The sequence below is a fragment of the Haplochromis burtoni genome, unplaced genomic scaffold (genome assembly GCF_018398535.1).
Source record: "Haplochromis burtoni strain Fernald_Lab_line unplaced genomic scaffold, NCSU_Asbu1 Contig_56, whole genome shotgun sequence".
Lineage (NCBI taxonomy): Eukaryota > Metazoa > Chordata > Actinopteri > Cichliformes > Cichlidae > Haplochromis > Haplochromis burtoni.
The window spans coordinates 1721301-1749105 of record NW_024582417.1 but is presented as its reverse complement, the minus strand read 5'-3'; the positions used below and the strand labels follow the sequence as shown (position 1 = coordinate 1749105).

General features: G+C 43.4%; 2 protein-coding genes across 2 annotated transcripts in view; both read left to right on the top strand.

The window, feature by feature from the left end:
- On the top strand, positions 1-6074 carry si:ch1073-224n8.1 (zinc finger protein 260). The gene is made up of 2 exons (XM_005922176.3): positions 1-1161; positions 1248-6074. Exons 1-2 carry the CDS (start codon positions 453-455, stop codon positions 2198-2200), a joined length of 1662 nt encoding a protein of 553 aa, XP_005922238.1. The 5' UTR covers positions 1-452; the 3' UTR covers positions 2201-6074.
- A 3687-nt stretch (positions 6075-9761) lies between these two features.
- ltbp3 (latent transforming growth factor beta binding protein 3) overlaps positions 9762-27805 on the top strand; it is a 47627-nt gene continuing 29583 nt past the window's right edge. The window contains exons 1-5 of the mRNA XM_042220862.1: positions 9762-10496; positions 25073-25345; positions 25428-25591; positions 25682-25787; positions 27741-27748. Coding sequence (XP_042076796.1) covers positions 10259-10496; positions 25073-25345; positions 25428-25591; positions 25682-25787; positions 27741-27748 — 789 coding nt within the window. The 5' untranslated portion in view covers positions 9762-10258. The remainder of the gene's footprint in view (positions 10497-25072; positions 25346-25427; positions 25592-25681; positions 25788-27740; positions 27749-27805) is intronic.

Below are 27805 nucleotides of genomic sequence, written 5' to 3'. Positions count from 1 at the left end.
CCATCTTCTGACGTCACAAACACGCGACGGGCCTGCGCTTACAGTCGCTGCAGACGGAGGCAGGAGATGGGTGAGTCGCTGTGCAGAGTGGACGTGTTTTGAACAATAACTCGTAGACTTTATTAGGACAGCTAAAGAGCGGCAGCACACCTCTCCATCGGGGCCGCAGCGTTAGCAGTGGTCCTCTGCCGTCTGGCCTTGTTACTCCTGCAGAGAGCGGGCCAGAGCCAGGCCCAGCGGAGAGTTACCTACATTGTTTTTGTCGGCAGCGCCAGTTAAACAGCTAATGAGGCGCATGTAGTCATTGACAGTCATTGCTCTCACACAGTAAAGCAACAAAACCCGCAGAGTTTCCCCTCTCTTGGTGCTCATATTTGTGAGCTGCTTTCAGGAGCACGGCGTGTAAACGTTAGCTGACTGAATACCAGCTAGCTAACTGCATTATAATAATAATGACTTCCAGGAGGACGGGCTATGCTGGAAGCATGGATTCCTCCTCTCCGTCAAACAGCGGCAGCAGCTCGCTCCACAGTGGGAACCGCAAACAAAGCGCTGTTAGCATCCCCGACAGGATTGAGTCCTGTTACGATCGCAAAGCCGACAAGGGTGGATACGGAGGCTCGCAGGGCAGTGTGACTGTAACGTCGCTCAAATCGCGTCTCGCCCCGACCATCCAAACCGCCATGTCCGCAGCAGTGGACACTCTGCTCGGGGAAGTGGTGCTAGTGCTCAATGAGACTCAGCAGGAGTTGCTGCATAAGGAGCAGGAGAACGAAAGGCTCAAAGTGCGCCTGGAAGTGTCTGAGAGGGAGCTGAAGACCCTGCAGGAGTGCCTGTGCAGTGCTCAGAAGCTCATAGATCAGCTTCAGGTGTCCTACACGGGCCCTCAGTCAATCAGTCAGTCAGTGTTTGCCCCGTCGCTGTCTTCCATGGCTTCCATGACTTTGGACAGGGACCACCAGAACCCCAGAAACGTGAATGGAGCGGGTGTCGACTTGGGTCTTGGTGGCTCTGTGGATGAGTCACTTCATGGGTTTGAACCAAGAGATGAGTACAAAATGTGCCAGCTTTCAATCCAGCCAGATGGGTCTGTGACCAACCACGCTCTGGACTCCTTCACATCCAATGCATCTCATATGTGCTCCGATTCTGGCCGACCAGGTGAGTGTGGAGTGTGGAGCTTTTGCAAAGATTGATGGCTGTGTTCAAACATGGTAATGATGTACATGTTTTATTTTTGTTTATAGACGAGAGGCAGTCTCAGGGACCTGGTGGAGCGTCCAGATTTGAGATTAAAGAGGAGCAGGGACCAGCTTCAGGCTCCACTCAACCCAACAGGAAGGACAGCATAGCGACGGGGGACGGAGAACGGTCGTCACATAACGTGGGAGATCTTGGCTACGGTCAAGTTGGAGGAGAGGCAGGTTCCCAGCGATCTTTCCCTCACCCACTGCGTCACCAAAGACCCATGCGTGAATGCAGTAGTGCCTTGGGCGGACTTAATGGACAGAAACAGTTAGCTAGGACTCCTGGAGCAGGAAGAGGTGACAGCGCTTCATCGGGCGGAGCTGATGACTCTGCAGGACCATCAGCTCCTGACACGGCGGTGGTCGAGCCCCCGGGAGATCGGCCTCACCACTGCTTGGAGTGCGGAAAGACCTTCCGTCTGATCTCCAGCTTGAAGAAGCACATCCGCATCCACACAGGCGAGAAGCCATACCCGTGTGGAGTCTGCGGCCGTCGGTTCCGCGAGTCAGGGGCGCTTAAAACCCACCTGCGCATACACACGGGGGAGAAGCCGTACTCTTGCTCAGAGTGCGGAAATTGCTTCCGCCACCTGGATGGTCTGCGTAAACATCGGCGCACCCACACGGGGGAGAAGCCCTACGTGTGTGCCATCTGCGGGAAGCGGCTCAGTCGCCTGCAGCACCTGAAACACCACCAGCTGATCCACACCGGAGAGAGGCCGTGCTGCTGCCCTTTCTGCAACCGCACTTTCAAAGAGCCTGCGGCTCTGCGGAAACACATCCGCACGCACCGCGAGGAAGGCGGTCACATGGGAATCGGCACCAATGAAGACGCCGACCCAGATGCCATGGACGACATTAATAACCTCCATCCAGCAGCTCCGTCTCCGCAGATGAGGTTTGGGGAGTGGGGAGCTGAGGAGGATGACAGCTCAGTTGTAGACTGTGTCTAGGTGGAGGTTAAAGAGGTGCCTCGCTGTTGGTGTTTTTAAAAAAGCACAGACTGATGTGTTTGTGTAGTTTGATGGACCACGAGGTCACCTTCACTCTGCGGTGTTAGGGTGATGAACCAGGCTACATATAACCAGAGCCTTGGAGCTTAGTTTGTCCAAGATATTAAAGTGTTACACTTTTAGATGTGAAGCTTAGTTTTAAATTACCACGGTACATTCTTCAGCAGCAGCTGTTCTTTCATACAGATGTTTATGGAGCAGTGCAGGTAGTGTACAGATTCCGGGAAGTTGCTGGATTGCAAACTTTCTGGCAGTAATTTGGGAAATTTATTGCAGATGTGGGCACAAGCCAAAAAATGTAAAAAAAAAAAAAGGAAGAATATTTAAAAAAAACAACAAAAATCTTCGGAGCTGGGCATGAATTTATAAAACACTCACAATAATGAAGGCATCCTTACTGTTACAGAAAAAGGATTTGGTAACAGCATATTTAGTTTGTAGGTTTTTATTTTGTTTTTTTAAAATCATAATAAATTGATCAGGTTTGGGCATTTATAATCACATCTATGAAACTGACCAATGTCTAATGTGGGCGAATTTCCCTCAGCTGAAGTACCAGATAAAGGCCTTTACACACCAAGCACATTGTGGAAAAATGTCACAAAAATCAGAATTTATTTTGGATGCAAATTTGTCATGTAACGTCAAATCGACATCAAGAAGAAGAAACAATGATTCTGATTTTCTCCAGTTCTCACAAGCTGGTTTAATCCAGGAGTTGAAGCTGTATCACGGCAGCTTTCGTACATTTAAGAACATTTAACACCTGAGGAGGCAGAGAAACCATTTCAGTGAGCAGATTGACCCGGAGCAGAGTCTAGTTGTGTGTCTGACGTAAAATAATATTATTTTCCTGTTTCCATATAATTGTATGTTCAGCACCGGTGTGCGCTTTGAGCACACTTGTTGGAAAACGCAGTAATCTGATTGGTCAGCTCTGTTTATGCACATGCGAAAAATTAGAAAAAAATCATACCTGGTTGGTATGAATGGCTGCATTAAGAACGAGCGAGGCTGCACAAAATATTTGTGTGAATTTTACATGTTTAATGTATAAAGGCCTTAACACTCAACTTTCAAATTGCGTAAACTATGATGGCTTTATAGCCAAGGTAGTCCAAGATGGTCTCCTTTCATGGTATATTAATATCTTCCCACCTCTGCTCCTTTCATCTTTGATGCTCATGCTTTATTTAATGCCAGATTTATATGCACAAGCTGTTTCAGTGGTCACGGATCACAATCGGTCCAGTCCACCAACTTTTATCCTGATTTCTTTTATGAAGGTGCTAGGGCTCATGTTCTTGGTAACATTGTTAGTAATATGCCTTCTGAGATACAGTCACCAGGAGGTTGAGCGGGCCATCCACTAATCAGAAAGTTGATGGTTTAATGTCCGGCTGCTCCAGTGTGCACGCCAAAGCATCCCTGGGCAAAACGGCTCATCAGAGTTTGAATGTGAGTGAATGAAGCATCTGATTTCTTTCACTGACAACTTCAGTAAAACCCCAGGTAGATACTTTATTGCCCTCTATAGGTGGAAACGGTAACATTTTAATCTAAAATATGCTGCTTTAAAAAACGACAACAGTATGCTTGTTTTTATTACACCACTGCTGTCAATGCTGTTTCCTTTTTATAATGAAAGGCTGTAGCAATGCCATATAAAACACTAACAGACCAAAAGCTAAAGTGTAATTTCAGCTATATTTGTGTGTGTGTGTGTGTGTGTGTGTGTGTGTGTGAGATGAATCGTGAGCCAAATTTCAGTCAGCCATCACCCCTCTCTCTCTCAGCCAGTTCTCCTCTCTTATCTCTTCCCGTCACTGTGCAGAGCCCTCATCGGTCCACAATTGTTATGTTATCAAACGGAAATTATCTGTGTCGAAGACATCCTGTTTTGAAGAAATCACTCAGTGCATTTATTTGTTTATCAAATCATACAGGACTAGTTGAAGGCAATTAGCTGGCATCTTTATGCACCACATCAGGAGCTCAAACACTCTCCTATTCTCTCTTCTCGCTAAATAACGTCTCCCCGTGGACCTCAGTTTAGCATTCCATTTTTATTTTATTCTTTTTGTTTTGTTTTTTCACGCTGCTACTGTATGTCTGGTGAGATTTTCTTTTTCTGGACTTGTATCATTGTTACTAGGCAGTCGCTAGCAGACAGGCGTTGGTGCTTGCATGTGCATATCTGTTCCTCCGCTGGCAACAATGCCTCTCAGCTGTTTGTGTATATAAGAATGTAGTTAGAGCATTTTTATTCGGTTTAGTAAGGGTTGTGCTTAAGTTGTCGTGCAACAGTTTTGTTTTGTTTTTTAAAGGAAACACACATTGTGCTGAAAGCAGCAGTATACTAACATACCATGTAAATGTATGTAACCCAGTTACATTTGTTCCTGATGCTACAGCGCACCAGGCGTTAACAGCAGAGCATTAATCTTCTCAGCCCTTTGAGCTAAACTGTGTGGTGTTATTTAACATGTGTACTACTATAACGACCTCCATGTAACTATTCTATGTACAAGTCATTTTAAAGTGACACTAAAAGTGTTAAATATTTGTCACTGTGTATACCAAGAAGGTAGTCTTTGCCCCAGATAAGCATATTTATTGTTTTTTGTATTACACATGGGTGGGTTTGAGGGGTGGGGGGGACCTTTGCATGTAGGCTTGAACAGAAATGGCATTATTCCCTAAGAAGTCAGTGTTTAAATGTGAAATGAATTACTTTTTTATGCTTATTTGTTCACCCACTTCACATTCATACTGTACATGTTACTATATTAAAGGGCCTTGTTTATAATTGTTTTTTCTCTCTGGTGTTTTGTTTTGTTTTTGGGGTTTTTTAGGGGGAAAAGGGGAAAAAGTTGCTTTAAAGCCAAAACGCACCCAGATAATTTATATCGTGCATAGGTAGTAAATAATCTGTGAGCTCGATCAGCCGCCTAACTGCTCACTCTGAGCCATGTAAAGCTGCCATTTCATCTTGTTTCATTTTATTGTTTCGTCGTATTGTGGCAGGAAAAACCGCATTAAGCCTGGGGGGAGAGTTTCCACACTGCCTGAAACGCTGCCAGAATAGATTGTGTAGGTGGTGTGGTCACACCCAGACACAGATCCCAAATAACACTTTGCTCTCCTTGCAGTGCTGAGTAATGACATCTGTGTTCAAAAACACCAAACTGCTGTTTAAGGTATAAGTTAGCCTTTGGTACGATTACAGAAACTTAACAGGTTAGATGGACCTGAAAAAAATGAGAATGCTTTCCTCCATAACATTGTTGGCTACACTATAAGACTTAAAACTCTTTTCTTTTTGTAATATTTGCCATAAAACAGATCGAGGTCCCTCCTGGTTATATCCCCTCCAGAGGAGGTCACGCTCATCAAGGTTCATAGCACATAAATGTGTTGATTCGTAAGCGTAAATTGAATATGTCTTGATATAATTAGCAGTCATAGCTCCCAGAACGCATTTGCATAAAATACTGCTAAAGACATGTTTGGGATTGTCCAAAATATTTGGGACGTCTCATGCAAACATTATCCATTCAAAGCTGGATGAGCCTTTAACACAGAGAAAGGATAGTTAATGCTGTGATACAGTTCCAATCAAAGAACTGTACTTTCTGGTATACACTCACCAGCTATTGTAAGTGCACCTGTTCAGCTGCTTGTTAATGCAAATGTCTAATCTGCCAATCACATAGCAGCAATTCAGTTAAATTAGACATGTAGACTTTGGTAACCTCAGTCTTTCTCTGAACGTGCTCCTGTGACTGACCAGTATGTCGTGGAGTGGGTGGGAGGTGTTATCCAACATTGTCTTTATCTTGGACAACATCCGCCTCTCCAACACCACCTTAAGGGAGTCCAGCTCCATCCCCACAACATTACTGGCCTTACGGATCAGTTTATTGAGTCTGTTGGCATCTTCGACCCTCAGCCTGCCCCCCCCCCCAACCCAGTATGCAACGCCGTAGAGGATCGCACTGGCCACAACAGACTCGTAGAAAATCCTGAGCATTGTCCGGCAGATGTTGGAGCACCTCAGTCGCCTCAAAAAATAGAGACGACTCTGGCCCTTCCTGTAAAGTGCTGTGGTGTCTTTAGCCCAGTCCAGTTTATTGTCAATGTATACACCGAGGTATTTATAGTCCTCAACAATGTCAGCATTGACCCCCTGGATTGAAACAGGGGTCAAGTGTTTCCTGGTCTTCCTGAAGTCCACGATCAATTCCTTGGTCTTTGCCACGTTGAGTTGCAGATGATTCTGCTCACACCACGTGACAAAGGAGTCAACCACAGATAGGAAGGTAACAGCTACTTAAATAATCACTGGTCACAATCAGTGTGCAGAAGAGCATCTGAACACACAACACATAAAACCTTAAAGGAGATTTGTTACAGCAGCAGCAGAAGAAGACCACACTGGGTCAAAGAATGTGGGCTCCCCAAAATTGAATAATACAAGATTAGAAAAAAGGTTACCTGCTGATGAGTGTTGATGGTAGGGGTTCAGCATCGATCCACCCTGCTGTGCATCAGTAGTTCGGGCTGCTGCTGGAAGTGTAATGGTGTGCGGGATATTTTTCTGGCACAATCTGGGCCTCTTATGACCAATGAGCATCATTTAAACAGCCACAGTGTACCCATCTTCTGATGGCTGTTACCAGCAGGATAACACATCATGTCACAAAGCTCAGATAATCTCAAACTAGTTACTTGAACATGACAGTGAGTTTGCTATACTCACAAAGCCTCTACAGCCACCAGATCTACACCTAACGGAGCACCTTTGGGACGTGTTGGACCAGGAGATCCACATGCCGGATGTGCAGCCCAAAAATCTGCACCAACTGTGTTATACTATCACGTCAATATGGACGAAATTCTCTGAGAAATGCTTCCAGCACCTTGTTGTATCTGTTTGGTCACAAATAAATAAAATGGACAAAGAGAAATTTCAACGTGCAGTAGATAAAAAAGTTGCAGGATCACTAAACCTACTACAATCAATTGTCTGGTGGAACAATAGCTAGTGTGATGAGTTTTATGGCAAGTGGTCTAAAAACTAATCTCCCAGGACAAGTTTTCGCAGTGATTCCTCAAAATGCACCATTGGGTTCAATTTGTGCAGTTGTGGGTTTGTTTTAGTCCAGTTTGGAAAAGAAACTATACATTTTAACCTTGTAAAGGATAAACAGTCATAATCACTGACAAAATCCAGAGTACAAATTGTGTTGATACACAGTCTAATCTGCTCCTAAGAAAAACCGTATATAGTTCATGTAGTGTAAATCATGCCAATATGCTTCACAGGCTTGATCCAAAAAAAAAAAAGACTCTTTGTGCACGGCACCGAAACTAATTTCTTCTTACTGTTCTGTAGAGAAAACTCCACCTGGAGCCAACGTGCCCTTTGGACGTCTTTGTTTAAACCACTGGGCAAGTGATCCAGCAGAGGCTGCCATAGATCCATTAAGCTGTTGTCATTGCTCCTGAGTGTTCACTGAGATTCTCTCGTGGCCAAACCTGATAAAACTTCCAACGCCGCTGAGTGTAGTCTGAGGTTCCTCGTGATCGCTTTAAAAATTTGGCATTGTCTGTGGAAATGGCTCTGATTGTTTCCATAGAGAAACACGAGCTGCTGTAGAAATAAAGACGCAGTCTAATATGTTAACTATCTCACTGCACTTTGTGTGTTGATTAACTTAGAGGCCCGGGACACATTGAGCAGAAGGGTTTATTATTGTTCGGGGCACTCTGCTCTAAGTAGTCTTTGCTTTAGTCGCTCACATTCTTCATCTTTTGGATGTTGCGTTGCTGCTTTTATCCAAGTAAAGGATTGAATTTCCATCTTCAGCTCTGTTTACACACAGATTGTGTAATAAGGTTGCTTATTTGTCCGTGCTGTCTGTTATTATTGTCTGCTTGTCAGAGAATATCACCAGGGTTTCAGTTTTCAGATGGGAAGTAATTATATTGTACTAACAATAAGGATGGTTCTTGTCTGACCTGCAGTGTATTTTCATTCTGTGTGTGCGTGCATGTGTGCACGTGTGTGTGTCTTGGCAGTCGGTGACCTTATGATGGTGAGCAGCAGAGGCTCACAGACATGTGAGAACGGCTCGTGAACTCTCTGTAGGCTCATGCAGTCATTTCCTCAGCGACTAAAAGTAAACACATTCACTTTTTTTGGAGAGGAAGTGACTCAGCTTGCTTTCTTCCCCTCCCTTTGTCTGTTTCTCACTTTCACCCATTGCTCACATGACCCCCAGACACTGACTAGCCCCCGTGCTGCACCTTCATATATTTTTTTTTTTTTACTTTTTGAAGTGTGATTAATCAGCACGCTCGTTCGTCCCAGGCGAGAGTCGCAGCTGAACTTATCATGCATTAAGTGTTTAGGCAGGTCTCAGCGCTGCAGACTGTGTGGTGTCACGTTGGCCGTCTGACTTTAATCTGTTTCAGTCGGCGTGGGCGGCTGCGAGATTGAGCGCTATTTATCTGCACACCGAGGGCAAGAATGGAAAACTGGAATTTGTTGCAGTTGTTGCAAAAACCTCAGCAGCTAATAGATGCTTTTATAACCCCAGACTGTAAAAGCATCTATTAGCTGCGGAGCCAACAAATTTAAATGCTGAAAGTAAGAAAGGTGTTTTCTGAAAAGTGTATGCTCAGTTTTGATTTGATGCCAGGTCGCATCACCTCTTCTATTAACAGCACTCTGTAAGCATTTGGAAACAGAGGAGACCCATTGCTGTCATTTTGAAAGTGGAAGGTTTTACCATCATAGATAGGCCAGGACTGCAGGTAGGCCAGCATTTAGACCAGGTGTCAAACCTAAGGCCTCATATCAGCCTGCCAAAGACTGTCATTTTACACTCCAGCCCACTGGACAGAAAACGCTGGCTAATTCTGGTCCTTATGTTTCAAACCCCTGGTGAACTCTTCTTAAAAGACAATGCTGTTGGAATACACACACAATGGCTGTAAGCATGTATATAGCATGTATATGTCATTCAGCACCAGTGGTCCTTGGGATACTGGCTTTTCAGCTGTACCGTGCTTCTGGACATCCTTACGGCTATTTAAATATCTGAGCTGTGAAATATAAAGAAGCTCATCACACAATACAAGAAATATTAGACTGCTTGTAAAATCTTGAAGAAATCCACATGACTGATATTTTTTAGCTTCAAGTGAAAAGCAAAATATTCAAATAAAATGACTGATGTAGTGCAGTGACACACTGCGGCATAATGACATGTTATGATCAGTGTATGCACACTGGCTAATATTTTTACAGACATAGAGAGGAACCTCGGAGAGGCCAGTGCATTTTCACGCACTAGAATCTCACGAACACGGAGTGAATTATTAGCCTGTGTCCATGTTTTGTTTTATTTTTTCTATTTGAGAGTGACACGCACAGCTGTGCAGCTGTGATTTGTCTGTGCGGGGGCAATAGAGCAGAGGAGGGCTGTTAGAGGAGAAATAACCAACAAGGAAACCACTTTCAGCTTTGCTCCTGCACCGCCTGGCTGGCCTCCGGCCAAGTTCTCCAGAGAGGGCTGGCTCACCCCTTCTCCTCCTCTCCTCCCTCTCTTCTTTCTCTTCCAAACCCACATACGCACTCCTCTCCAGCCCTCCAAAGCAACAGGCGAGAAGAAGGAAGAGCGACGAAAGCAAAAGAGCAACTCCTGCAACTTTTTGGAACGAGCGCAACTAGGAGAAGCTTCCGAGGATGCCAAACGCGTCGGTTTTGCAGATGGATCACATGGGTACGCGAGGGAACTGATTTTATTTTTCCCAAAGAAGAAAACAGGAGGGAGGACACACGTTTTTGTTTTTTTTCTTCCACCGTATGAGACGTCAAAAGTTTCCCTCTGTGTTAACAAAGCAGGCGCCTTTGAGCTGGAGCTGAAACCCTCGGCTTGTGATTAAATGTCCCGGGGTCTCTGTGGAGGGCAGTGAAAGGATGCCAGGATGCCCTCTCTGATCTCCCATCTGCTTGTCATCTGGCTGAGCGTCCACAGGCTGGTGTGGTGCACGGAGCGCTCCTCCACACGCGAGCGCTTCAAGGTGGTCATCGCTCCTCTCATCTGCAAGCGGGTCTGCCTGAAGGGGCAGTGCCAGGATACCTGCGAGCAGGGCAACAACACCACCCTGATCGCGGAGAACGGGCAGGGGGCCGACACGCTCACCGGACCGGGCTTCAGGGTCGGTAAGTGACGGAGGCAGTTTCTTATGAGGGCTGGGGGCGATTAAATAGACCCCCTGCGATTGAGAGCCCTGTCCTGACCCCAGGCTTTTACGTTGTGGTTATCCCTGTTGTGCCAAAAAAGGATTTCCGGTAATTGCAAAAAGAAATGATCGCGATTATTTAAACGATTATAAATGACTCCTTGGCCTTCAATCTGTCAAAAATATGCCAAACACATCTAATATCATGACTGATGTCCTGCCATTTAAAGCCAGAAGGAACATTTCTGTCACAAGGCGAAGCTGGAGGGTTTTTGGCAAAGTGACTTTTATATATTCTTTATTTATGCAGATAAAAAACAATCTTCATAAGGGATCTGGCCAACAGGACAGCATAAACTGTAACAAATATAACATTACAATTTTATAGGCATACTTTAAGTTTCCCCAGCATCATGTTGCCCTCCATCTTTTTACCAAAATAAGTAAAGAGATTAGACATAAGAAACAAGGAGAAACCATGGAAATCACTTTTTGGCACATCGCCCCCGTAGAGAGGTGAGGGAGGCCTGTTTGTTTGCTTAAAAACTGACTTTCTTAATAGCTTATTATACCAATGCGGAGCTCCAAAAAACACCTAAAACTGGCCCAACTGTGCTTCTCTATAAGAAAAGGTTATGCCTGAAAATCTGAAACACTTTTAGCTCATTTCAAGGCTAGTTGATTGCACGAGCGCGAGTTGAAGCAATAAAGTCCACCTAAAAATCAAAACCAACACCATGTCACAAAAAATGGCCCATAATCCACAAAATAACCGGTTCAAAGCCAGCATATCTGATCATCTCGAGGCCTTTTGGTTCCATACCTGCTGCTGATAGGCTCCGTGGGTTCATGTGAGGAAACTGTGCAAATAAATAGGTGGCTAAGATGAGGTGAGCTGAGGTTTACCCTCCGCTGCATCTGGAAAACGTTCCTGGGTTACACTTTAATTAGTAAGGCACGGCTCATTACATGGCACATAAATGTACTCTTAAGATCTATACTTTCCCCACCTCCCTCACTCCAGTGTCTGGTTGGCATGAGTGGAGCTGTTTCTGTGCTGTATCAGATCAGCTGTGGTTGAGACTTGGAGCCTTGCAGTCTACATCAGTGTGCCGCTCCACAAATGGATTTACCCTCAGTGGCTCGGTGTACAGAGTGAGATTGAGCTTTTTAACGCAGTCTGACAGTGAATTAACTCAATAACAGTAATGAAAGTGAGCTAATACACTACGCTGCATGGCACAGCTCAGTAATAAATATATTTATTAACATGATACGGCTTCTTTCTTCTTTTTCTTTCTTAAAACTCACATATTTCTAAATATAGATTCCTCTTCCACTTATGTGCTCTCTCTCTCCTTTATTGGCTGAATTCTTAGAACCAAACTAAGATGCAGAGCTGCTGGATGAAAAATAAACAATGCCTGTGGGGAGGGAGGAGTGGCAGCAGCAGGTTGTGGTTGTGGTGCATTTTGCATTCATCACACACAGGTTTGCACAGAGTTGCAGTTGCGTGTAGAGTCGTAGCTGGAGTCGAAGCAGGCTGGATTCAATTGAGGCCAAGTGAATGGTTCTTGCACTGCTGTGACAGTATTCTTCCACTCTGACACAGTGTAGAGGCAAAGAGTTGGCTCCGGCATCAGTCTTCCCTCTTCTCCCCCCGATTTCCTTGTGGTACGTCACGTTTTATGGAGCTTCTGTGTAAAGTAATTCAAGAGAGACGCGTCGGATTCCTGGAATGCCTCATGCTGTTTCGCAGTGTGTCTGGATAACGAGATCATGTCGTCACACAGTCCCGTCTCCCGGATTTATCCGTCCGTTTATCGGAGTTTTTGCAGAGAGGGACCGAGGAGTCGACTCCAGCTTGCACAGGAGATGTGTGCTGTTCAGCGCGAGCGCTGGAATGTGGTCTGGACAAGTGGAAATTTCTCTCTCCCGTGTTAAAACGGCCACGGCTATAGCAGCAACAATATGCGACTTTTCCATATTTGAGCAGTTGTGATGTAAGCAACGGCGAGCCTGACGCCCAGACTGAACAAAACTTTTCCACAAAAGAAAATATGATTCCTGTCAGTCTGTAGAAGTAAAGAAGAGTCTTTAAAGAGCAAACACATTCAGAACCAAGATACACTTTTAGTCATAATGTAGTTCACTGAGACTTTTTGCTTTGCTTTACTTGACATGTTCTCAAAAGTTTGTGTTTCCACGGCAAAATAGGTCATTTATTTTATATTAAACTGAAAGAGGGAAGTGAAATCCTGTTCGTTACTTCTGTTTGTTCTGTTTTAGTAGGCCAAAGAAGTTATCCAAAGTTAAATATATCAAAAGCTAAATAATACAGGTACAGTGCGTGTATTTATGGTGATCATAAAACCCTCCTCAGTTTGTTGATCCTCTGACTTTTCAGCCAGTGACAGGCACTTAAAACTAAAGCGGCTGAGCTAAAGGATGTGAAATCACTCTGCACGATTTGTATTCTTTGTACGTTACTGTACAAAACTTTTGAGCTGGCTCCCATTTCTTTATATTTTGCTTCTAAGAAATCAGACCATTTTTTCCAGTGGTCTCGAGCAACAGTTCACCAGGCTTTCTGAAGATCTCTCTAAGGTTTTCTTTGGACATTGGCTGCTTTTCCCAAACATATTCAGCACAGTGCTTGTACCTGACTGTTTTTGTTTGTTTGTTAAGTCACTTCACGCTGACCTATGTATCATTCAAGCACAAAACAGGCAGCTAGCTCAAGGGATGAACAAATGTTGTGTCTACACATAACAGACAACTTAGCAAAGAACCAATTTCTATCTGTAGGCACTTTGTTACTAACAAAATGTCCTAAAATATCCTATTTTTTTTTTTTTTACTAATTTCTTTAGTTGAATCTATGAAAAATGGCAAAGATAACACAGTTTAACAAAAACAAAAGAGTAAATTTGCACCAACAAGGGGATTCCCAAAGATTTATTAGCTGAAAACTCACCATGGTGTGCAGCGTGTCATTAAACAAATTTGAGGAAACTGGACAAGCAGAGGACAGAAGAAGGCCTAAAAACTATCTACAGCAGGTGTATTTGATCTGAAAGTCATGTCCTTAAGAAATAAGAAGGAATCCAGCAAACACCTGACACAGGACTCATTTGATCTCTCAGTTGATCCATGTGCTGTTTGTCGAAGCCTCATCAGAAACAGTCTCAGTGGAAGGATGGCTGTTAAGAAGCCATTTTTAAGCAAGGGGAACAGAGAGAAAATGCTCAGATTTGCTCACACAAAAACTGGACTGAAAATTAGTGACAGCAAGTCTGATGGAGAGATGAATCCAAAGTTGGAACTTTTGGTTTAAATTGCCATCAGCATGTATGGAGGAGGTCAGGAGAGAAGCAACAGTGAGTATCTACAGCCATCTGTCATGGTTTGGAGCTACATTTCTGGTAGTCATGGATTGGCTTCCCCACAGCCCAGACCTCAACATGAATGAAGCAGTGTGGGATCATCTTGAGAGAACTGAAAAAAAAAGGCAGAAAGATCCAAAACATAAAGAAATGAGGGGTGATTTAAGACTTTGGCGCAGTACTGTAACTAAAATAAAAAGGTATGGCATAGATTAGAGCAGCTTTAAACAATTACTCTGTTTTTCCAGCAATATACCACAGAAGCTTTGTTTGCGTAAAGGCCCGAGCTTCTTTATGTTTAAAAATACACTAGTTCATAAACAGCAATTATCCAAAATGTAAATCAAGTAATAAATAGAAATAATGAATCTGTTTGATCTGCGCGGGATGTCATTATGCTGTTGCAGACTGGGACAGACAGACGGAGAGGCGACCACCCAGATCTTCAGACAGAGCAGATTGTCTCAGTGTGAATAACCTGGAGCACATGAATATAAATCACCTGCACAGCACGCTGCTCATTTGGACTTTCTATAAGAGAACGTTTGCACACGGGCAGACGTTACAGGACATCGTTTTATTGCTAAGTATGTCCCATTCAGGATCGGCCATCAGATTACGACATCCGATTTGTTTTGTCGATACGCTTGCGCTGATTACATGTGTCATAAATGAATCTGCATTTCACTTTGCACTTTATAAAACTGATGAAAGCAAAGAATTCCTTCCAGGCATGGCAAGCAGAAAAAAGAACTGTTTGCAGCAACATACAATTTGCCCTCCTCATGGACTCCACATGGTGCCTATGTAAGTAATCACAGGGCTCTGCAGGGGGTTAGGTGGTTATGACAGCGATAAAACTATTGCAGAATACATATTGTTTTATTTATTAAAGTTGAATTTTAGCATTCAGAGACTGGAAAATATTAAAAAGGACGAAAGAGTTGCATGTGACTCACTTCACCGAGAAACCCGTGAATGACCTTAGCTTATGCTGATCACATGCTATAACCCCTTTTAAAAACTTCCTTTATCCCCAACACTTTCAATCTTGGTTCTTGGTTATTGCTCCTCAAAGTTTATACGTCTTGTACTTTGTCAGAATTAGGTATTTCTTTTAGGAGATATTCTTTCAGAATCAATGGCTACATAAAAGCAGTGCACATACTGTGGTTGCTTTGACTAAGGCGTGCTTTTTTAGTCCAAGTCTAAATGTTTCTCGTTGTTGCTAGCACGGAGGCATCCAATATATCTTGCCTTCCTGACAGCAGCTGCTCAGCTCCCAGACAGCCCGCTGAGCCTCCTCTCTCCTCTGCATCTCCTCTTCATCAGGCCTGCTGTTGCCAGGCAGCCCCAGATTCTCATCTTTTTCTGGAATAACTAAGGGAATGCTGTGAGGGGGGGCGGGGTCTCGTTTGCACAGGAAGTGGTTCTTATCATAGCTCAGTCTGGGCTTGCGTCCCCTAAAATGGGCATCATGACAAGTGGAAATGGCTATTTGAGGATTTCCCATGTGGTTTTGTATTTAGGGTAAAGTGACAGTAGTAGCCTTGTGGTTTGTTTTGGTTTTCCCTTGGCATGGGTCAGAGGTCCATGGGAGCCTGAAGATGAACACAAGTCAGTTAAATACAGCAGTCAAGGCTGATCTGCTTTCTCTCTCCTTCTTTCTCTTTAGGGAGGCAAGTTTATTTTACCTTTCAAAGCCCTCTGCTCTTCCCCACACGCTCTTTTCTCTGTCATGCCAAACTTTGGAGAAAGCGGTCTAACACAGGCAACCAAGAAACCTGCAGCACTCCGGATTTTTTGCCACAGGCTGGACTGAGCTCAGAGGCAAAGCTGGGCACAGCTCCCGTGCTCACAAACTCACAAACACACAAACACAAACACGCATGAGCGATGGACTCTCGGGCACATTCATTCCCAGCTTAATAATCACGAAAGCTTCTTACCTTTGGCTGCTGTTTACAGGCTGGCCATTGACCCTGTTGCCAAGGCTGAGTTTTAATCTAAATAAGTGTAACCTCTGTGTGTCCATTTAAATAATGCTTGTAATTATTTGGGAGGTTTTGTGTTCTCGTTAACCTTTTCTTTTTTTGCCTTTGTTTCCACTGTGGGCTCCCCTCATAAAAGTGGATCCAACTGGTAAAGCTGTGAAAATGCTTTATCTTTTAAAAGATAAACACACCCAATTTTAGTCACTTTGTTTTGATTCAGTGCAGCTTCCCCTCAGTGAAGCGTGGCCTTTTAAAAAGGTTAACTCCACAGTCAGTTTTTCCTTTTTTTTAAATTTTACTTTAGTCAAGCTTGCACCACAACACTCACTCAGAGCCAACATCCACATGATCTTAAGCCGGAGTTCCCCATCCAATCAGACTCTAAATACCCTGCATTTATGTAGCGCTTTTCTAGTCTTACAGGCCGCTCTGAACGCTTTAATCCTACTTTTCAGCGCGAAGAAAAAGAGAAAAAAAAAAGCATCTCATTAAATGAACTTTGTGGAAACAAAGCAGCAATTAGAGGTGCTCTCTTTTAAATCGTCTCAGGGCAACGGTGTGTATATTTTTTGCATGTGACTGTGTCCGGGAGCGGTGTGCTGAATGAACCCAGCTCAAACAAACAACCCTCTTTGCCATCTTTAACACTCTCCTCCCATTTGTGTAGTGAGAGGGGGGAATGGAGCAGTTATTTAAAGCTACTGAGAGGAATGCTGGGGACTGCACCCACACCGAGCAGAGACCCTGTAGCTGTAGCGATTAGGAAGGGTAAATAGAATAACATGGCCTCCGCCAGCGCTGCCTCCTGCCCTGGCCTGAGACAGAGCACCCTGCAGACATTACCTGCCACGCACTCCAGTGCTGAGTATCTCACAGCACAGGTATCTGACATAATCTCAGCAGAGCACAGTCAGCACTCTTACCTGCCTGCCCTGCAGTCCTTATAGCCGGGGCTTTTAGATAGTCATTAGATGACATCATCTGCACCGGTGCCAAGATTCTATCTGACTCTCTTGCTCTCTTTCCACATAACGTATGTGCCAGAGGGGCGTGATGGGGTAACGCTGGATTTGTGCCCGCTAAAAAGCTGCGCAGTGTGGTTGCATATTTCCATGACATGTGAAAACCACATTGCGCAAGGCAGGGTTTGATTTAGATCTGGGAAATCGCGGCCCTCCCTATACTCAGACTGATCCCCCTTAATGACGGCTGCTTCTGTTTCTCGGGAGCAGTCGTCGTTGTCATCATCCCGTCTCTGTAATGTTAACAAACTGTTGTTTTAGCCTTTATGTGTGTGTGTGTGTGTGTGTGTGTGTGTGAGAGAGAGAGGTAATGAAAGCCTTCAGTGACAGTGCTGGACTCTGGCAAAGGGCAGCACTGTTGTTTGGATAGCTGAAAGTGAGGCTGTCCAGAGTTTCTGGGGGTTGATGGAGGAGCGGGAGCTCTACAGGGGGAGAGTAGGAGGAGAAGGAGGAGGAGGAATGTGTACGCAGGTTTGTGTTTTCATAAGGCGGTGATTATGTCATTTACTCCCAGTGTCTGGCTCAGCTGCGGGAGTCTGACCCACTTCATGCGTCGTCCCTTGCTTGGCGTGGTATGTGGTCTCACAGTGCCAGTTGACGGTGGGTGTATTTGGGGACGTGGTTTGATGGTAAAGGGAAGCACGTCATATGATGATAGCCATTCTCTTCTTCTCGTTTTAAACACCGGCTCTTGTGGCAACTGTTTATGGGAGCCGGTGTTGTTTAGTCACAGTTCTCTCAGGTCAACGAGAAGAAAAAAATATAACCAGAAATAATCCTGGAAGCACTTTTTAAAAGACGAGAACAGGGTCACGGGGTTAAATCTAGTTTTCCACTCGCAGGCATTAAGCTAGGTTGAGCTTCACCACTTTCATATTCCATAGTAGAATGAGACCACAGAGGCCATGAAAAACAAAGAAGCAGTGTTTATGTTTCACTGTGAACACTAAAGCTGACCTATTGTACCAAATATTCAGACTTCCTGCTGTAATCTTTGTAGGCTCCTATATTCTGGATCAGGTTCGGCCTTGACTGTGGATGGATGGATTTAAAAGACTGCCCAATCAAGTCTGACAAATTATGTTTTTTAGTGGGTTTGCAGTTAGTTTACTTAGAACCTGATTTAGTGGCAGTACCCTCAAGCACCCGGCTGTGTTTGTGGAAACTAAACAACTGCATCTGAAGCCAAGCCAAGCAACAGCCAATTAAGAGAAAGCTGACCTGAAAGAAGGGTGGCCTTAAGGCACCTTTTAAGGCTTAAATGGCTTGTTTTGGACCGTGGGTGAACCGAGAGGCTGCATTAAGGTACAGTATAAGAAAAATAAGCAGTTGTGACTCATATAAAGCTACTGACCCACTCTACTGTAGTAGAGTCCAGGACTATGAATATGGAGCGATAAATGAGGAAAAGGTCCACTTTAATAAACCACCACATGGAATTTTCATAAAATATTGATGAGAATTACTCACTACGTGGAAGAAATATTTAAAAAAAAACATGTTGGAGTACATTTTTAGATATTTCTACACTCAGTTTGATGTAATCATTACTTCCACTGAAGATAAACACCAACTACCAACTGTGTCATGCTTCACAATTACTCAGTAATAATTTGAAAGCTCCACCAGTCTAAAAACAACTCCTGGTGGTGTCACACTCTGTATTCCTGCAGCTGTACGGGCCAATAAGATCTGGGACCAAAAACCCATCCAGGGACTGAATCACAGTGAAAGTGACTCAGCGGGAGTCATCACCAACTTTCAGACGGGTTAGCTTGCTAAGTTTGGCCAGAGGACAGTAGTGAGAGACGGGGACAGATCGGGCCATTGTATCATCTGTATGGCTCAAGATTATGTGGGGTAGCTTTCAGTTCAGTGAGTTGCAGTCTGTAGGACTGTAATTTGTTGTTTTTGTGCTGGGAGGGTGCGGCTGCGGCTGAAAGGACGCCGTGGAGGGAGGGGGCTGATGATGCGTCATCTCCAGACAGACAGAAGTGAGTGGGTGGGTTTTTCACAGGGTACTCAAAGGGCAACTCTTTCTTTGTTTCTTTCTTTAACATCATTAAACTTTACAGATCTTTCAATCTGATCGAGTCTTCCTGGGCTTTCTTTGGACATTATTTATGTCTTTCTCGTTACACTGGGCTTGCTTACGTAGGAGCTGAGGAATGTACCAATCTGTTTTTTTTTCTTAAAGAAATAAGTGTCTGGGAATCGCAATAATCCACTTATTTTTTAGTCTGTGGATTTTACATCTCTCTCGTGTGGCTTTATTCCCTCACTTTAATATGATATATTTATTATATATAATAAATACACTGTTTGTTCCCTCTCATTTGTCCATCACTTGAAGTGCTGATGATAAGAGCTTGAAGACAAGGAGTCTCCCTCCTGTCTCTTTGTGCTGTTCGTGTCTTTCTTCTGAAGTCAGCGGTGGGTGGGAAAATTATAAGCTTCCTGGCTCTTGGAACGTACGGGGAAGCTGGCATTCAAAATTAAATTAGGTTTTGAAAGCATAACAGCAAAGCACAAGGTCAACTTCAAATGCTTTCTTAGCTCCACTCCAACCACATTTTGGAAAGATAGATCAAAAATATGAAATGGCAGTGTGGTGTGTCTACATGATCTGAAGTGAACAAAGTTATCTATTAAAAACTTTATGTGGATCGATTTGGCATGGATTAGCAGTGAGTAATGTTGAAATCATGGACTGTTCTCTACTTCTTCAGTTGTTTTCTTAACATGTGGAAAATATTGTTCATGATAGAGTAGTTGCTTCAGATGCACATGTTCCACATCCCGCCACTGACACAGCCAGCCCTGTTCATGCCTCACATTCATCTAGACCACCAAATAACTCTTAAGCACGTTTGATTTTTAATAACACACCACCTCTCGGTTCAGGAATGTGTTAGATCTGTAAAGACAAAGGTGTGGTGGAAAACAGAGGGCGTCTGTCTCCGAGAGGCTAAGCTAGCTGACAGACAGAGTCGCTGAGCGATTTTGGGTCATAAATTCTGCCAATGAACGCCGAGGTGATGATTTAAAGGGAAAGTCCGCCGGAGAGTAAAACCCTTTGTTATGATCTCAGCTTTTAAACGTTGTGCCCATTTCAGCTTGTAATGTGGTGCAGTCGCTCCACCGCAGCAGCATTCTGAGGAGGCGATACACCCTTGACTTAATAGCACGCTCACACAAACAAACACACCCACTTACAAACAAAATCTGCAGGAAACATTAGTCTGTGCATGGCTTGAACTTAAAGGAGGAAGATGTGAAGCGGAGGTTTGTGCGTCAGGATAATCAAGGCACGAAGTGCAGGTGTAATACCACCTGCCGTCGGAGCTTTAACTTGATACGTGACTCTTGTGACCCTGGAAACCTTCCTCACCCCTGAATCCGAGCAGAAAGTAGCGCTCATGTTTTCACTTCTGTCATATCATGAATAAACATGAATAAACACGAATAAACACGTCACCCAGTGCCAATGGAAGCCAGGCATGCGCATGCATCACACTGACTCCACTGTTTTAGAGATGATGTTATATGCTTAAGGCCATGAGCTATTCAAAACCTCCATAGTTCCTCCTTCCTGAACACAGACTCAGTCATCCAGAGAATGCTGTTGCAGAATGCACTTTGTGCTGAGCCCTCTTTGCTCCCGTATACAGTCTTCATGTTCCGATAGATTTGACATCATATACCTAAATGGTCCACTGAGTGATAAAGCCTCCTCCTGCAGAGTTGTTTTTTTTTTTTTAACACTTGGCTGGTTGTTATGGAGGCATTTTTGTTTACCATGGAAAGGATCCCACGATCATCTACCAGACTTCAATAAAGTCCTGAAACAGTTGCATCTTGGCTGCTTGTGTCGTCTTGCCACCCAGCAGACATCATGGCAGTATCTCTGGGCAGTTATAGCCAGTTACGAACACCTAAAAAACAAACTTATATGTTTATTTCTGCTGTTAAGTTAGGCATTTTAACACTATAACATGGGAGCTCAGGGGCTGACCACGTTTTAAAGCCTGTCTGAAATGGCCTCTTTGAGGATCTTCAGATTTTTGCTCTTTCACTCTGGCTTAATTTGAAATTTCCAGATGTTGCAGGTTGTTTTTTTTTTTTCTGTTAACTCAGACATTTCTGTTTAAAGCGCCATGAAATGCTTTTTGTAAATAAATATATGGGTTTTTTTCTATGACATTACACAACAAAACGCTCACAGCAGCATGTAACACATAGAGAAGAACATCTTAACAGTTGTCAGGAAGCCCAAAAAGGAAGGAATAAGGTCATCTGCAATCTCACAGCTGATGATATTTCCTACATCTATAGTCTCTCTTGCTGTTTAGGTGTGTCCGGATTTGATTTTAAAATGAAATTCTCTTCTTTTTTTTAAACTACAGTTTAATTAGAGCTGCAGGCTCACTTTGCTCTTCGTCAGGACTATATTTTACAACCTTTCAAGGGTGGAGTTTGTTCCTTTAAACAGCCAGAAGACACAAACAACAGAGTTTTCCCTCCAAAAACTGGACTATCTGTCATAACAAATCAACGTAGAATTGTCATCTCTGTATGCTGTGAATGACCCTTTTTTGGCGTTTTTGACTGTTTTTCTGTTTAAAATAGATAAACCAGTGTGTTTCACAACTCAGTGTAAAAATAGACCGGTCACAGAAACAACAGATGTGATATATATAATCATGCACCAAGCAGATGATGTGTGTTATCCACAGAGTATTGTTTGTGTAATCAGCATTGTTGCATGTAGCATGGCGCAGCGTCGGGCTAAAAACATCAAGAGGTTTTATTCACAGGAGTCCAAGAAATTCAACTCCAGGTATGAAAAATGTTCTCTCTTCTCTTTTTTGAGGAGCTGGATCATGTCTCATTCAGACACATTCCCAGCTCAAGTCCAGACTGTCTACAGTTAGTTGTTTCCACAGCCTCTGTGCGTTTAGATTGTGTAATCTAATGTAAGATTCGGGGAAAAAAGTCCTCTGGCTCTTTTTCTGTGTCTGCAATCTCAATTTTCAAGGCCCTCATTTTCCCAGTTTCCTCTCATTCGAAATCCAGTTCTGAGATGAAATGTGAACCTTGGAAACTGGAGCTCTTATGTCAGAGTTAAGTAGTCTTCAGTCTGTGCCTGAGCCTTTCCACCTGATTCTGCATGTTGCTGCCTGCACCCAGTCCTAGTGGTTAAAGTCCTCTGTCACAAAGTGTTATAGGCAGACTTCCTCTGAAGTGTCCATGTTGCTTCAGAGTGAAAATATTTTATGCCACTTGTTGGGTGTTTCATTGAAGTTCTTTCATTTTTCTGCCAGACTTTCACCATATGAGGATGTCCCTGCTGTGCTTAAAGTGATCTAGTCCCCTAATTACCCCACAGCCCAGACTCCTCGGCAGTCCGCAACTAATTACTTCCACGTGTGCGAACCTGGCTCAGCAACAGTGAGAGGCCTCCTCTCCTCTCCTCTTCAAAGTTAATGTTGTAGCGATACAGGAGGGGTAAGCTCTATAGTGAATGTTTGTTTGGTGAAAAATGGATTTGAAGTTTTGAGTGATTAAGCAGAACTCGTGTAGAAGAGATGGTGGACTCTATATTTAGGCAGAAGTCTGAAGCGGTGGTGAGGAGGAGGAAGACAACAGTGAGTGCATTTAACAAAGAGGCTGTAATTCAACTTCAAGTGACACGAAAAGAGACAAAGGAGGAAAACACGGCAGGAAAATAACCGAGGGGAAACCATTCTGACAAAGGGAGTTGGATTAATAGGAGAAAAGTTTTGGATCTTGGTAATCAAAGGGAGGGTGTGAGGAAATGAGAACAATGGAGCTGAAAAATGAAACAAAAACATTGTGTGAACACCACAAGTGAGCACCCTGTCATTTGAAGTCTAGTTTCTTTCTTGCTTGTCAGAAAATAACAGTTGCTTTCATCCAGTCAAATTTTTTTGTTTGTTTTCTTGACTAATTGGTTGGTTTATAACCTAAAAAAGGGCCTTAAATGCAGTCGGATTCTGTTGTTCAAACAGACCTCTAGCTTTTTTAAATTAATGAATTGGTCAACATTTTGGAAAGCACACACATTCCTTTGGCAGAGACTTTGATGACAGCTAATAATACTCAGATTTTTCTCTTACATAAAAGACACATTAAAGACACAATCACAGCATCATTAAAGCTCTTAACCTGACGAGTAGTGTCCACAGCTGCTTTTTAACCACAAACCTCTTGGAGTTTCCACAGGTTGCTGCCAGCTGCCTGATTTACTATCAAAATGTGTGAATCTATTAACCGACTGACTCCTTTTTTAAGCTCAGACACAGTATTTCTCTTACTGAAAAAAATTTCTTATGTAATACAAGATGGAAAGCTTAGACTGTCTTAAAGATGAACATCTTTATGCGGCACTGTGAAAAAAAAATGGTGCACTTTATCAAACCGCTGAGCCCTGCCTTGAAGAAACACGCCTTTATTTTTTTTAACTCATTGTTAGATTACTGTGTGAGCATCATCATTCAGATGTTTCGCTCTAACAGTCACATTGTTATGCACCCTATATACACCTTTTCTGGATGTGTTTAGTTATAATGTGTCATTTTCCCGAAGCATCTGTTTCATGTCAATCATACTGCCATGACATCATCACGCAGCTGCGGCTGCACACCTGTGATGTGAATCCCCTATTCCATCACATGAGATGATGCTGATGACTGCTGACGTACGTTTGACTACAGTGAACTTATTATCATGTTGCAAGAAACCAGTTTGAGATGTTTTTAACTTTGTGGCATGGGGCGTTATCCTGCCTACGCTGTTGACACAGGACAGGATGGTTCCATGTTTTCATGTTGAGACCAGGCAACATCTGCTGCAGTGTCTCGTGACACCTTGTGCGTTCAGAGATGCTCCTCTGCATACCTTGATTGTAACAAGTGGCTGCTAACCTTACTGCTGCCTTCCTATCGACTTGAAGCAGTCATTCTGCCTTGACCTCTTACATCAACAAGGCATTTTCTGCCACAAACTGGATATTTTCTTTTTTTGGCTTATTGTCTGTAAACACTAGAGATGACTGTGGAGTAAAATTTCAGCAGGTCAGCAGTTTCTAAAGCACTCAGCCCGTCCGGCACCAAAAACCGCGGCAGTTTCAAACGATCTTTCTTTTCCTATTTTGATGCACAGTTTGAACAAAATGTATTGATTTGGCTCCATGTGATTGGCTGATAAGATTAAACAAGTTGCACTAATGAGCAGTCGAACTGCTGTGCCTAATGAAGTGGCCAGTGAGTATTTTTTGCTGTGTGATGTAATTGCAGCACGTTTAATAATAACTGTCTTGATTTGCTCTTAAGTATACGTGTGGCTTATGATGTTAATTCATAATTGCAGTGCATGTGTTTGGAAGTCTTACTGACGCTCAGGTATCACAAACATTTGGGATGTTACAAAGACCTAACATGGATCGAAGCACAATAACGAGATGGCCTTCATGACTAAGCTTTCACTCCCACTTCACTAGCTTGTTTGGGTTTTATCTTTCTCTGTGGATTCATCACTGCTTGCTGTTTTCTTACAGTCCTGCTCTCTCTCTCTCTCTCTCTCTTATCTCTTTCCTGCGATTGTTCTTATTGTGGGAATTTCAACAACTTTGCACTTAAATAAACACAGCGGGGAACCTAATAAACCTGCAGTGAGTACTGTATATGCCTTTAAGGCCAGCCGCTTTCCCACGAACTTCAAGATCTTTCCCATATGCCACAGTGAAGCCGTTATACAGATCAATGACTTTACCTGCTTTCTTGCTCAGGCCGACTGGCTTCAGGGACTCATTCATTTTTTTTATAGTGGCACGGTTCAAAGTGAAGATTTTACGCTGCCCTGCTTATGCTGCAAACCCGTTGGTCTGTCTTCCATACTTATGCTGTACATTACTGAATCATAAGGCTGTTCACATCACTCTATGAAAGATCATATAAAAGTCTGCCTCTGACTCAGGGGATCCTAAATCAGCACTTTCAGTCTGACAAAACTCATGAATACATATTGATGGATTTCAAAGTATGAAATACTTGTATTTTAGTGAATCAATGAATTCATGCTTTATCAACTTATATTTCTAAGACTGCGCCTGTTGCCTTTTCCTCTCTGCAGTTGTGTGTCCCTTGACGTGTTTGAATGGAGGAGTATGCAGCTCGAGGAAGCACTGCCTGTGCCCTCCCGGCTTCACCGGTCGACTCTGCCAGTTTCCTCTCCAGCAAGCCCAGGCAGCGCGAGGCAACGAGCAGCCTGTGTACCCCGTAGCTTTAAAGCCAGACGGCCAGAAATTTGTGGAGTCAAGCATAAGCCGCAGCCAGTTTACACACACGTCGTCAATGTCAATCTTCAACGTCCCCTTATCACAGCCGGGGCATCACTCCTCAGAAGGTACCTATCGTCTGCCTCAGCACTTCTCACATTGTAATATCTCTTCTTCCCTTTCCTTTCATATCTGATTTTTCTCTTCCAGTGCAGTTTAATGTACGTGTTCACCACACGCCAGACACCTCCGTAATCATTCACTCACTCGACTCAATGGATATCAAACCTCCTCACAAAACGGGGACACGCCAGGTCCTGGTGAGGCGCAAACCAAAGGGGCGCTGCTTTCAAGAGACCACGCCCAAACAAGCCGTGAGTTCAGTTGTAAGAAGTTTTGAACTTGAAATATAGATGCGTTCCTTGTTTTCCCATTGTTAATATTTCTCAATATTGGTCTTTTAGTGCAACAGCACCCCGCTTCCTGTTCTGACCAATCAGGAGGATTGCTGTGGGAGTGTGGGGAATTCATGGGGACAAAACAAATGTTATCAGTGCCCCAAATTACCAAGTGAGTACCTCAAGAAATGTCCTTTTTTACCAGCTTTGTAAATGTCACACATCTAGGGTTTATATCTTTCATCTTTATCTACAGTATTAAGATTTTTTTTTTAAAAATCAGCATCTTGTGTGTTCCCGGGAATAAAATTACTGTTTATTGAGCCAAAAATGTGAAGCATTCCCACCAATTTATACCTTCCACCTTCTGAAATTATGGCCCTGGATTAAAACAATCACTTTGTACCTCTATTAAAAAAACGAGTGTCTGAACGTCTACATGAAAGTTAGCGGTAAGGTGGGGGAAACGGAAGAAATTATGAGAATTACACACAGACAGTGAGACAGAAAAAGAGAATGTGGAAAATAACCCTCTAGTTAAGCATGTTCCTATGGGCCTGCCCAGTTCAGCGCTGTCATCACGCTGCAGAAGATCGAATTTCATGAAAATCTTGGCTACTCGTGCTTTTTCCACTCCGCTATTATTCCCTCTCTCAGTTCTGGCTTCAGACAATGTGGCTTTTGACAAAACCTGATCCTGGTTAGTCTTTTAAAAGCTGTTTTTGCAAAAAGTGCTATCTGTTATGTTACACCTGGTTGTATTTTTAATCTTTTTTTTTCTTTTTCAATGAGATGATAAAGGTAAGCTGCGGTGTTGCCTCTGTTTCCATTGTGATTTCACAATGTGCAGTGTTTCCACGGCTCTGTCATAAAACTGCTTTGCATGTTTTTACTCCCTGATGGAAAGTTGAACAGTAAGAAGGAGGAGGAGAATACCGTGGTTTATTATTTCAGGTCTCATGAAAGAAAATTTAAGGCAGTTCTCTTGCAAGCTACCACCCCAAGACTTCAAACAACTATGATTAGGAAAGAAAACAAAAAGAAAGGGAAGGTTTGTCCAGACCTAAAAATGGAACTTAAACTAAAAAGTATTAAAGAAACATTGATCTGTATAACCACACAATTAGACAAATACATAAAAAATGAGAAGTAGCAATTACTGAGACATAAACGTACAGTTTTGTGCAGATGAAAACTTTTTTTGTCCCTTCAACCTGAACCAATCGCAGCAGATGGTTTCTTCCTGTTAAAAGGGAGTTTTTCCTTTCCACTGTCATCAAGTGCTTGCTCTTGATGACAGTTGCTCAAGTTTGGGTATTTGTCTGTATTATTGTAGGCTCCCTTCCTTACAACATAAAACTCCTTGATGCAACTGTTGTTGACATTTATCACTATATAAATTAAACTGAATTGAACTGAATTGCAGGCAATAGTTTTTAACCATCCCCTTCAGTCTGGAGTCTATCTCAGCTGTCATTGGGTGAGAGCTGTGGTACCCTCCAGATAGGTGGTCCGTCAAAAGGGGTTAACACAAAAAGACAGACACTCATTCATGCACTCATTCACGCCTATGGGTGATTTAGAAACACCACTTCCACAGTCCAAACTCATGTTTCTCGACTGCCGTGTCTTTGGACTGTGGGAGACCTGCAGAGAGCCTCCACAGACACTGGGAGACAGCCCTGTCACTTAGCTCGCAGTAAAAAGGTGCTTTTCCCCAATTACTGATGTTTAAACTAGGACTTCTGTGTTTTTTCCTATCAAGAATTCAACTCCCACACCTCTACAATAATTACAAAACTATTCTCACTTTTCTCATGCTTTGCTTGAAGGCTTTGATTGTGTGACAGTTGTTCAAAAAGTCATGGAAGCGGTTTTGTTCAGAAAAGAGTTTGGGAGGGACGTGAAAAAGTGTTGCATGAACAGATAACCGGGGCCACTACATTCAAAAGAAAGCTCTCATTTCCACCTGCAGTAAGCTATAGGTAGTGTAGGAACTTCCTCCTGTTCTACCTGCTTGTGTGGAAAGCTGGAGGTGTGTAGAACAGCAGCCAGATTACTGGGCAGAACAGAACAGGCATTACAAAGGATACAGTATTGATTGTCAGACACAGCATGTAAGGAGAGGCAGGGGTGGAGCTGGGTTGCAAAACAGTTTGCAGATCTGTAGCAACAGTAGGGAGACACTAA